The sequence below is a fragment of the Sminthopsis crassicaudata genome, chromosome 5 (genome assembly GCF_048593235.1).
Source record: "Sminthopsis crassicaudata isolate SCR6 chromosome 5, ASM4859323v1, whole genome shotgun sequence".
NCBI classification, from domain to species: domain Eukaryota; kingdom Metazoa; phylum Chordata; class Mammalia; order Dasyuromorphia; family Dasyuridae; genus Sminthopsis; species Sminthopsis crassicaudata.
In genome coordinates, this window is record NC_133621.1 from 192,502,656 (window position 1) to 192,514,273 (window position 11,618).

Sequence of the window (11,618 nt, forward strand, 5' to 3'; positions counted from 1 at the left end):
TCCCTTGCAGTAAATAAATTCAATGAAGCAAAATCTATCACCACATTGAGCACATGGGAAAAATTCTTTATTTTCAGTCTATCCCCTTCTGTCAAGAGACAACATGCCTGCTTCATCATTAGATTTCTTCTAAAGTATCAACTGAAATTAATCAGTATTCTGTGGTCTTCCAAAGTTGTTTTCCTTAGGAGACTTTGTAGGAATAATTTTGGTATTCTCCTAGAGGTGTTCTGAATCTGGTTAAATGCTTAATTCACAAGACACCATCAATTCCCGCTCTGATTTATTTACATATGATTATGGCTGAGAAAGTAATGAGGAACATTCAATTTTGACACAACAAAAGTTAACAAGTACAAAAGGAGCTTATGTGCAAAAACAAAACAAAACAAAACCCAACAATTTGGGAAAGAAGGCTGAAGTTAGGGTATGTATAGGTGCAGGAAGATGATAAGACAAAAGAGAGAGAGAGAGAGAGTGTGTGTGTGTGTGCGTGCACACACGTGCACATATGCACTAAAGCAAAAGAGTAAAGTCTTTTCTTTCTCATTTTCTTACTTGCCACATCTATAAGCTATTTCCCCTTGACAAATCATTCATCTTCTGTCTTTTTAATACTTTAAGTCAGTTGGTTTATCCTCACTGAGGCCTTCTGCTCACATATTAAATAGTGTATGTCCTCACAGATTGAAGTAGAAATGTTTTCCCCATGCAAGTAGGCACAATTCTGATCTTTGCCATTTCCCAAAAGTTCAAACCTGTGGAAGGAAAGTAGGTAAAAGTTAATAAAAGCTGTAGCTTAATTAAAAAGCAGAGTAAATAACTGAGCACCAATTATCTGGATAATCATAGGTTTAAAAGACAGACCTTTCTCTCAAAGAGTTTCATTTAGGAAAAAGTTGACATGTGAAAATTTAAGGAATAATACAAGGCACTGTATCAGGAAATGTGAAATAACTTATAAGAGTTCAAAGGAGACAGAATCACTATGGACTGAACTGGGTAATTAAGGCAGATTCTATAAAGTGTATATGTGTGTGTGTGTGTGTGTGTGTGTGTATACATGTAGGGCATGACATGGTCAGATTTATGCTTTAGGAAAACCGCTTTGGCAGATAAGATTATAGACAGGGAGACATTAACAGAGTATTTTAGTAGGCCTATTGAGAAATAAAGAGATCCTAAACTACTATGTGAGTAGAGAGAAGGAGATAGATGTGATGGATTATGTAGAAATAGAAATGACAGACCTGTAAATAATTGGTTACATGGGGAATTTGAGAATGAAAAGTCAAGAATAACAAGAAAGCTGCAAATCTGAGGCACTAAAAGAATAGTGTTGTCCTTGATAGTAATAGTGAAGTTTGATAAAAGAGTAGGCTTGGGGGAAAAAATCCTGAATTCTCTTTGGAATACATTGAATTGAGATACCTACAAGAAATCTAGTTCAGTTGTCCAAAATTGGTGACAGAGGGATAAAACTCAAGGGAAATGAGGAATGATCTGAATAAAGATGATAATTTAACCCATCGCAGCTGAAGAGGGTAAATACTGAGAGGGAAAAAAGAGGGGTGAAGAGAGATACTTAGGATATCATAAAGGAGTTCTGGCCTAGGTCCACTTCTTTTCTTCAATTACACTGCTTCTTTTGATGACTTCATCAACTCTTATGAATTCAATTATCATCCCTATGCTGACAATTTTCAAATCTACCTCTCCTATTCCAAACTCTCTGCTGATTTCCTATCTCATGGCCCAACTGCCTATTAAACATCTCAAATTAGATATTTTAAATGTAGTTTAAAATGTAGTAGACATTTTAAATTCAACATGTCCAAAATAAAGCTCATCATCTTTTCCCCAACCTCTCCCTCCCTCTTATTTTCCTTATCATGTAGAGGACAATACCGTCCTTCCAGTTCATAAGGCTTACAAGCTAACAGTCATCCTGGACTATCTCTATCTCTTGCTCTCTATATCCAATCTATTGTCAAGGTATGGTTGTTTCGCCTTTGAAGCATTTCTTTAAAATACGCCTTTATCTTCTCTGACATTGCCACTACTCTAGTATAGATCCTTATTACCTTATATTTGGACTATCAAAATAGCCTTCTAATGGATCTGTGTGCTTCAAGTTTCTTCCAATCCATTCTTCAATCAGTCATCTAAATTATTTTCTCAAAATGCATGTTGTCAGATATGGTTATATGGCACTCCTCCTATCCAATAAATTCCTGTAGCTCCCTGTTGTTTCCAGGATCAAATATAAAATCTTTCAGCATTCAAAACCCTGCATAACATAATTCTCTCTTTCCAGTCTTCTTACACTTTACTCCCCATACATACTCTTGATCGAATGACACTGCCCTCCTTGTTATTCTATGAATCAGACATTCCTTCCGTCATCTCCAGGCATTTTCTCTGACTGAACCCCATGCTTGGAATACTCTCTCTCCTCAACTCCACACACTACTTTCCCTGTCTTTAAGTCTCAACAAAAATCCCATGTTGTTCTACAAGGAAGTCTTTCTCAATCCTTCTTAATTCTAGTGCCTTCTCTCTCAATTATTTCCTACTTATTCTGTATGTAGTTTGTATATATTTGCTTGTTGTCTCTCCCATTAGATTATGAGCTCTTTGAAAACAAGGGCTACATTTTACCTCTTTTTGTTTCCCCAATGCTTAGTACAGTGTCTGGCATATAGTAAACATTAAAAAAAGCTTATTGACTGATTTATTGGCATAGATGATATTCTACAAAAAAAAATGAGAAAGAATGGTCTGACAAGTCAAAACAAAAAAATTTATATTGGGGAGCAAAGGGATATAGTATAGATTGGGGCCAGCTTGTTAAAGATCTTGAATATTAATCAATCTTTTAGACCACAAAATCTAATTATAAGATATTTCTACCAGAAATGCTTTCTAGTGCTGTAACTGCATTGCCTTGCCTTACAGTTTTATCTACTTCAGAGATGGAATAAAGTAACTGGCAGCAGAGGGAAAACAGCAAAAAAAAGTGAGAGAATGGAAATGTAATTCTTGAAGAATGCCAAAGGAGTACAACATCCTAGCTGTATCTTAATTATAGGTGTCTAGTGACTTACACATCTTTAGAGAGAGGTGAACCATCTTCCCAAACCCAGATCCCATCAGAGTTTCTACGGGACAGTCCAATCCATCGAGCAGAAGAAATTCTTCTTGTTATGAAATCCTGAAGGGAACATATGGAGCCCTACTCATCAGAGTAATGCATGGTGTTGACAATTAGACAAGGTTCCATTACATTAAAGAAAGCTGGTGAATTGAATGACTACAAAAGGCTATAAGGGCTCCAACATTTGTGGTTTTAGAATGAGAAAGATTCCATGATCTGAGAACTCCCAATAACAGTTTTATGATTATAACTTTGGGTCCAACACTAAACTGAAGTATAAATTGCATCTGAGTCATCCCCAATACATGCTTGTATTGTAATTATTTCAGAGTCTGCTGGTAAGAAAATCTCTCACAATTTATGAACCAGAGGTAAAGTGCAAGCATAGAATGAAATTAAATTAGTAAAATAGACACAACATAGGGTGAAAGTAAAAGCATGGTTTATGTTTGAGACTTGAATACTTTTTGAATTAGGTGGTAGAATACAATAGTTTTACCTGACTTTAGGAAAATTACTTTGTCTACCAAGTACAGAATGGATTGGAATGGAGAGATACTTGAATTAGGGAGATTATTGCAATAACCCAAATTAAGAAGTTATGAGCAGTTGAACTAGGGAGGTGACTGTGGGGATAGAGAGGGACATAAGAGCAAAGAAAAATCTCATAGTAATGAAATATGGCAGGTTTTTTGTTAGGTAACTTATATCTGAGTTTACTATTCTACCATTCACAGTTACTTACTAAAGTCAAGATGAAAATGACAGTGGGCTGCTTTCCATAATCTGTCGGACATCATTTTTCCTGACACAAAAGTCTTTCTCTTTCCAAAATAAAACAAAACAACCCCCCATTAAAAATATGACTCTAGTTCACCATTCATTATAGAACTACTTAATCCACTTTTTTTGGAGGCAATTAGGTTTAAGTGACTTGTCCAGGGTCACAAATACCTGAGGCCAATTTTGCAATCCAGTTCTCCTAACTCCAGGCTTAGTGCTTTATCCACTTTGCCATCTGGATTCCCTAAATCTACTTCCCCCCCCCCCTCCTGAGGCTGGGGTTAAGTGACTTGCCCAGGGTCACACAGCTAGGAAGTGTTAAGAGTCTGAGACCAGATTTAAACTTTGGTCCTTCTGAATTCAGGGCTGGTGCTCTATCCACTGCGCCACCTAGCTGCCCCTCCGATAATCTACTTTTAATATCTTTATTGTCATAGAATCCATCCCAGAAGTAGAAGAAACCTCAAACATTCATTGTTGGGTCCAACCCTTAACTGAAGTATAAATCCATCTGAGTCTGCTGCATTAAGTGCTCTTTTTTGCCCTCTCTTTGTATACCAATTTCTTTACCAAAATGGCCTCATTTAATTTTCAAATTGCTTTGTCATAGGATCCTCCCTACTCATATTTGGTTTAAATATTTTCCCTATAATTTTCAGTCACTGGGAATAATTCTTTATTCTTAAATATGAACATCCATATGTATATATTTTTTTCAGGTAGGTATTTCTCCCCTAACTTTGGCTTTGAAGATTTTTATAAAAAACTCAGAGTTTATAGAAATATAGGTGATAATTGTCCACGCTGTTCCCCTGTTAACTGATTGAGGAGTTTCCTGACTGTGTTGCCTGACTGGAAAGAGCAAGCCCTTAGAAGACAAAGAAGACCTTCCCATAGAGGCTTCAGCAGTTCCAGGAAAAGTCAGAGATATTGTTTACCAGTTTCAGGATCATTGTACTTTTCAGGCAGATCATATTTTGAGGAATTGAGAGGAATCAGCATGTTAGATTCACTTGCACTTTCTGTACTCAGTATTTCTCTGAAGTGGGATGAGAATTCAATATCCTTACCAAAACATCCTTGCTGAGTATGTTTAGAAGAGTGGCATTCCTTTTAGCGCAGAATTGTTTACTCTCTGTCCATGTCAGATTGTGCCTGAAGAAACCATAACACCTGTCTCCACGATATCTCCAGTTGGTGTCACAGGGGTTACATTTGTGACCTATAGTAAAAGCCAGAGCAAAGATACCTATTCAGTCCAACTATGGTTTCCAATTCTCTCGGTATTGGAGGCTCTCCTCTCAGATATCAAAACTTCAAAAAAGCTCCTGGTAGAGAAGGAGGGAATGGACTAAGGAGAGGGCAATGAGTCCTTATATACACTTACCCCCAGGCTTTTGAATCAACTCTTGGCAGAAGTTGTGTGCTACTTTCTGGAGAATCTCTGAGAGGTTTTCAATCCGTCTGTGAAAGTAATCTTGTTGTGGGAAGACTCCAGGGGCTGAGGAGTGTGTGGAAAAAATTCAATAATGTTAGTTTATAATGAGTGATACCAGGTACCCAAAGGACTTTCTATGAATTCAATAGTTGTTGATCTCTCAAATAATTTATGACATATAGGGGTAGGGAGTTCTATAGGGGAATCAAGGGATAGAGTAAATCTGGAACATAATATAGCCATTCCTTAAATGATCAGATAATCAAGTTAACAAGTAATAACATAATATCTGATAATTCTACTTTTCCCTGCCTTGACCAGAACATATTTGGAATATTTTGTTCAGTTCTGGGAACCACATATTAAAAAGATCCTTCATAAATTTTAGATGTCCAATTGAGAGGGCCATGATGAAGGGCCTTAAAATTTTGACATTGCCTTTCAAGTAAGTGAAAGGGGTTAGCTTGCTGTGCCTACTTCAGTTAAGAACAATGAATAAAGACTGCAAGGAGGAAAATTTAGTCCCAATATAAGGAAAATTTTCTTGTTAATTGTTATTGTTCAGTCATTTTAATCAGGTCCATCTCTTTATGATGTCATTTGGGGGTTAATTTGCCATTCCCTTCTCCAGCTCATTGTATAGGTAAGTGAACTGAAGCTAAGAGGGTTAAGTGATTTGCCCAGGTCGACACAGTTAGTAACTGCGGCTACATTTGAACTCAGGAAGATTGGTCTTTCTAACTCTAGATTCAGTGTTCTATCCATTGCACTACCCAGCTATACATCTTATTAGTTAGACTATCATAAAAGTAGAATGGCCCATCTTTGGTTCCATCCAAGCTGTCAAGCAAAGGTGGATGACTTTGTAGAGAGATTATCAATCATAATAACTATAGCTAAGTTTGCAAAGGGCTTCACAAATGTCATATTTGATTCTCACAACAACCTGGGAGGTGAGTGCTTTTATTATCCCTATATTGGCAAATGAAGAGACTAAGTTAAACAGAAGTTAAATGATTTGATCAAGTTGAACTGTGGTCTTCCAAGACCCAGTGTTCTATCCACTGTACCCCATGGCTGACTTACATGTTTTGAAGTTCTTTCCACTTATAATATTCTATGAAAGAAACTCAGAATAAAAGATGAAAAATCAAAGGACCTCTACAAAATCAATCAACAAACATTTATATGCCATCTAGCATGTGTCAAGCACTTTGTTAGGTGCCGAAGACAAATTCAAAAGTAAAACTGTGTTTGCTGTCAAAAAAGAGTTTATGGCATATTAAAGGAAATGCTATGTGTAATGGTGGCAGGCCGCTAGGCAGAGTAAGTGGGTGCTCAATGTTGCTTCCCTATGACATGTACAATTCAATAGGCAAGAAATTTGGCAACATGACTTATGGGATTAAAACAATGAAATATCAGAGTTAAAAAGCAATTTAAAAGTTATCCAGTCCAATTCATTTTTCAGAAATCTTCTCTATCTAAATCTGTTGATGAATAGTCATCTAGCTTCCACTTTAAGGCCTCCAGTGATAGGTAATTCACTAGCTCTTTAATTCATTCTGATACTAGAAAATTGAATAAAAATAAAATTGAATAAATAAAGAAAAGCCTAAAAGAAACAAACAAAAAGGGCAGCTAGATGGTGCAGTCAATAGAGCACTGAGCTTGGAATCAGGTAGTTTCATCTTCATGAGTTCAGATCTGGACTCAGAGACTTAATTTGCTGTGTAAGCTTTGATAAGTCATCTAATCCTGTTTGCCACAGTTTTTCATTTGTAAAATGAATTGGAAAAAACACTTCAATATTTTTGCCTAAGAAAACCCTAAAATGAGGTTATAGAAAATTGAACATGACTGAACAACAATAGCAAAGAGCTAAATGGGAGCAAGGAAGAATGGCATTTTCCCCACAAAATCTTTGAAAATGTAAAGTTTTTCAGCTCTAATTTACATGTAGTAGTATAATTATACTACTACATGTAAATTAGAGCTGAAAAACTTTACATTTTCATTTTCTTGGTATTTGAGATCTTGCTTCCCTATAAGGGCTTAAGTACTGTGAGATGTTTTATAGAGAGGTTAAGGTCCCTAGGACAGGATATAAATTGGGGCTTTTTTTTCCATCCCAATCATGGGGGCCAATTGACACTTACACATTATTCCTAGTGTCACCAGACCAGCTGCCATCCCTAGGCACAGGAACAGCAGTGTTAAAGCCATTGGACGCCACACAGGAGAAGCAGCAGATTCAACTGTGGGCAACCAGTAGGAGAGGAGAGTCAGAAAACAGCATTCATCTCCTGCAGACCCAGGCTGGGGGCTCCTCCTCACCTTCCCAAGAGCTGACCAGAAGTGAATGCAGCTCCAGAGACCAAGCTTGTCTCTTGCCTCTTGTATCTCAGCATTTCCACACCCATCTCCAGGATAGACTGCTTCCCTGTTGTCTGCCTATACCTTTCCTCTTAATCTTGCATCTATGATGTGGCTGAAACTGCTGATTACTGGATTAACAGAAGGAAGGAAGAGCTCTTCTACATCTTTAGCTTTTATGGCTATGCCTGTATCTTTATATACTTATATTATCCATATAGGCAGCATAGTGTAGTGAGTAGATATATGGCCTCCAAGCCAGGAAGAACTGAGCTAAATCTCACTTCTTACATATAAAAGTCGTATGAGAATCAGAGAATTAAGCTCTTAGTATTCTAGAAAACTTTCATAAATTGTGGAGAAAGTGCCCACTTGCTCTGATAGGAGTTTTCTCATCTGGAAATTCCCTTTACTAATGAAATAACAGGTTTCTTCCCTAGAGTGACAATAAGATGTATACGTGGTGGGTGTGTCTGTGTGTTTGTGTATTGGTTGGTTGTTGTCCTTTGTTTTCAAAAAGGACCAAATGACAGTACTATGTTAGAGTCAAGTTACAGTGTGTCCGACTGTGGCTGATCAGACCAATAAAGAGTTGGACCCAAATAGTCCTTATGAACATTTGGGGCAGTTCTCTAATTTTGCACATTTTGCATTTTTTGTGGGGGCTAATTCAATTCTGGTTTGCTCATAGAGAACAGCATCTTCTCTGATGAGGGCATCCCATGCTGGGTGGTCCTATGCCAGTGTCTCCCAGGTCATACAATCAATTCTAAAGTTTTTTTTTTTCCCTGAGGCTGGGGTTAAGTGACTTGCCCAGGGTCACACAGCTAGGAAGTGTTACGTGTCTGAGACTAGATTTGAACTCTGGTCTTCCTGACTTAAGGGCTGATGCTCTATCCACTGAGCCTTAGTTAGGTGTAACTGCCCCTTTTCTAAATCTCTTAAGAAAGACCTTGAGAATGTTCTTGTAGTGTGTTGTCTGCTTCTACCTTTCCTCTTAATCTTGAATCTATGATATGGGCTGAAACTGCTGATTACTGGATTAACAGAAGAAAGGAAGAGCTATTTTTTTTTACATCTTTAGTGAACCTAGTGATTTCTTCCATTTTCATCTGTTCTGAGTCTCATCAATAGGGATACCACTAAAACCAAGCTGAGTGTGAAGCGAGTTGCTCCCTAGTATGAATCTCTGATGGTTCCCAATATTTCTTTCACTGGTAAGTAGGCTTCATTTCCCCTTAATAATAAGATATTTTCAAAGCTGATTTTAGGTTGGGTAGAGTGATTAGGCAATCACAAGGGAATCATAGATATATTTTGGATGCATGAATAGAGAAGACAGCCACCAATGTTGTATAGTGGAGCATGAGTTAATTTTACAATCAAACATGGGTTCAGATTTTGGCTCTGTAGTTTATTGACATTGTGACCTTAGACAATCACTTAATCTCTGCATTTCAATTTCATCTGTAAAATGTCCTTAAGTATTTTGCATTCTTGTAGGAGTTACCCCTTTTTTCTTAATTAAATAATATGGTTCTCAATCAAATAATATACACATGATCACATGACCTCAAAGATATCTTCCAGTTCTATGATTCTATGATCATCTCTTTCAATGGATCTCATTGTCTTTCCTTATATTTTCAACTATCTCTCTTCCAAATAAGTGTTTGAACACTATATAACTTTTGAACTCTGGCACATTATTTGACTAAGGGTAAAATAGCTCACAATTACACAATGCCTTAAATTTTGCAAAGCACTTTATGTATTCACACACATGTATATTATGTGTCTATATGTATGTACACATATGTATATTGCCTGTATATGTGTGCATGCACACATATTTATATAATCTGATTTAATTTTCACAATACCCTGTAAATTAGTTCTTTTTCTTTTCTCCATTTTATAGATGAGGAAATTAAAGCTTAGAAAAGTTAAGTGATTTGCACAGCATCACACAACTAGTCCAATGTCTGAGACAGGATTTTAGGTGTTCCTTATTCCAAGGTTAGTCTTTTACCCATGATACTACATTATTTCTACTAAACACACACACACACACACACACACACACACACACACACACACGCATCTTAAATCTAAGGATGGAGCCTGTTATTTCAGTAGTAAAGGAAACTCTTAGATGAGAAAACTCCTATCAAAGCTAGTGGGCACTTTTTCTATTATGACAGTTGTTTAGAATACAAAGAGGCTGATTTATTTTCATACAACCTGTACAGGTAAGAAGTAAGATTTAGCTCAGTTCTTCTTGGCTTAGAGTCCAGCTCTCTATTTATTGCATCATGCTGCCTATATGGATAACATAAGCATATAAAAATACAGACATATTCATAAAAGTATATGGATGACACTTTTTTAAAAAGGGGAGTGGACTTTCCTTAATAACTGCTCTAATTAAAGTAATTTTAACCTGATGGTTCTTAGAACAACCAAGGATATATGAATTCCTACCTGCAAGTTCTGAAGTCACAGCTGTTGTTCTTGATTTAAAATTTAATGTGATATATCCATCTTCATCCTGCATGTCTTTTCCTTTGCTGGATTATAGTGTTTAGCATAGATTGCCACGCCAGAAAGCACAAACCACTTTTCCAGATCAATGTCTCTTTACTCTATTTTTTCTTACTTTTGCTCCTCAGTATGGAGGAGTCATCTAAAGACTAGCTATACTATGCCTTTTCCAGGAAGTCTTCCCATGAATACTCAGAGATATACTGGCCTTGGGCACAAGGGAAAAGGAACTTTTGGTGCGGAAACAGATGGAATGAATTCTTCCTTTTTTCTTATCTCTAGTGAGTGACAGAGGCATTTCATTACATGCATCCTTCCAAATAACCAATTCTCTCTATTTCTCTTGTTTTCTCTCTGTCATGTGTTTCTGTCTCCTTTCACTCTTCTTTCTTTTTCATTCCAAGTTTTTTTCTTTGTTCCATCCTTTCTTTCTTTTTCTTCCTCCCTCTTTTTTCCTTCTTTCCTTCTTTTCTTTCTTTTTCTTTCTTTCTTCTTTCCTTCTTTTCTTTCTTCTTTCCTTCCTTCCTTCCTTCTTTTCTTTCTTTTTCTTTCTTTCTTCCTTCCTTCTTTTATTCTTTTCTTTCTTCTTTCCTTCCTTCCTTCCTTCTTTTCTTTCTTTTTCTTTCTTTCTTCCTTCCTTCTTTTATTTTTTTCTTCCTTCCTTCCTTTCTTTCTTTCTTTCTTTCTTTCTTTCTTTCTTTCTTTTTCTTTCTTTCTTTCTTTCTTTCTTCCTTCCTTCCTTTCTTTTTCTTTCTTTCTTTCTTTCTTTCTTTCTTTCTTTCTTTCTTTCTTTCTTTCTTTCTTTCTTTCTTTCTTTCTTTCTTTCTTTCTTTCTTTCTTTCTTCCTTCCTTTCTTCTTTCTTTCTTTCTTTCTTTCTTTCTTTCTTTCTTTCTTTCTTTCTTTCTTTCTTTCTTTCTTTCTTTCTTTCTTTCTTTCTTTCTTTCTTTCTTTCTTTCTTTCTTTCTTTCTTTCTTTCTTTCTTTCTTTCTTTCTTTCTTTCTTTCTTTCTTTCTTTCTTTCTTTCTTTCTTCCTTCCTTCCTTCCTTTCTTTCTTTCTTCCTTCCTTCCTTCCTTCCTTTCTTCCTTCCTTCCTTCCCCCCTTCCTTCCTTCCTTTTCCTTCCTTCCTTCCTTCCTTCCTTCCTTCCTTCCTTCCTTCCTTCCTTCCTTCCTTCCTTCCTTCCTTCCTTCCTTCCTTCCTTCCTTCCTTCCTTCCTTCCTTCCTTCCTTCCTTCCTTCCTTCTTCTTCTTCTTTCTTTCTTTCTTTCTTCTTTCTTTCTTTCTTTCTTTCTTTCTTTCTTTCTTTCTTTCTTTCTTTCTT

General features: G+C 36.5%; 1 protein-coding gene across 1 annotated transcript; it reads right to left on the reverse strand.

Annotated features, from left to right (window-relative positions):
- Positions 1-47: 47 nt before the first annotated feature.
- Positions 48-10,641, reverse strand: LOC141543652 (C-type lectin domain family 1 member B-like). The gene is made up of 6 exons (XM_074269195.1): positions 10,239-10,641; positions 7,538-7,636; positions 5,328-5,441; positions 5,011-5,162; positions 3,108-3,214; positions 48-758 (listed from the first exon to the last, which is right to left on the reverse strand). The coding sequence occupies exons 1-6, from the start codon at positions 10,309-10,311 to the stop codon at positions 620-622; spliced, it is 684 nt and encodes a 227-aa protein (XP_074125296.1). The 5' UTR covers positions 10,312-10,641; the 3' UTR covers positions 48-619.
- Positions 10,642-11,618: the final 977 nt, after the last annotated feature.

Bases quoted from the DNA above. Each gene is read 5' to 3' on its own strand.
- LOC141543652 (XM_074269195.1), bottom strand. From the start codon at position 10,311: ATGCAGGATGAAGATGGATATATCACATTAAATTTTAAATCAAGAACA. The intron at 7,637-10,238 runs GTAGGAATTCAT...GGTTGCCCACAG, and splicing joins TGTGACTTCAGAACTTGCAG to TTGAATCTGCTGCTTCTCCT. The intron at 5,163-5,327 runs GTAAGTGTATAT...CTTTTACTATAG, and splicing joins GTTGATTCAAAAGCCTGGGG to GTCACAAATGTAACCCCTGT.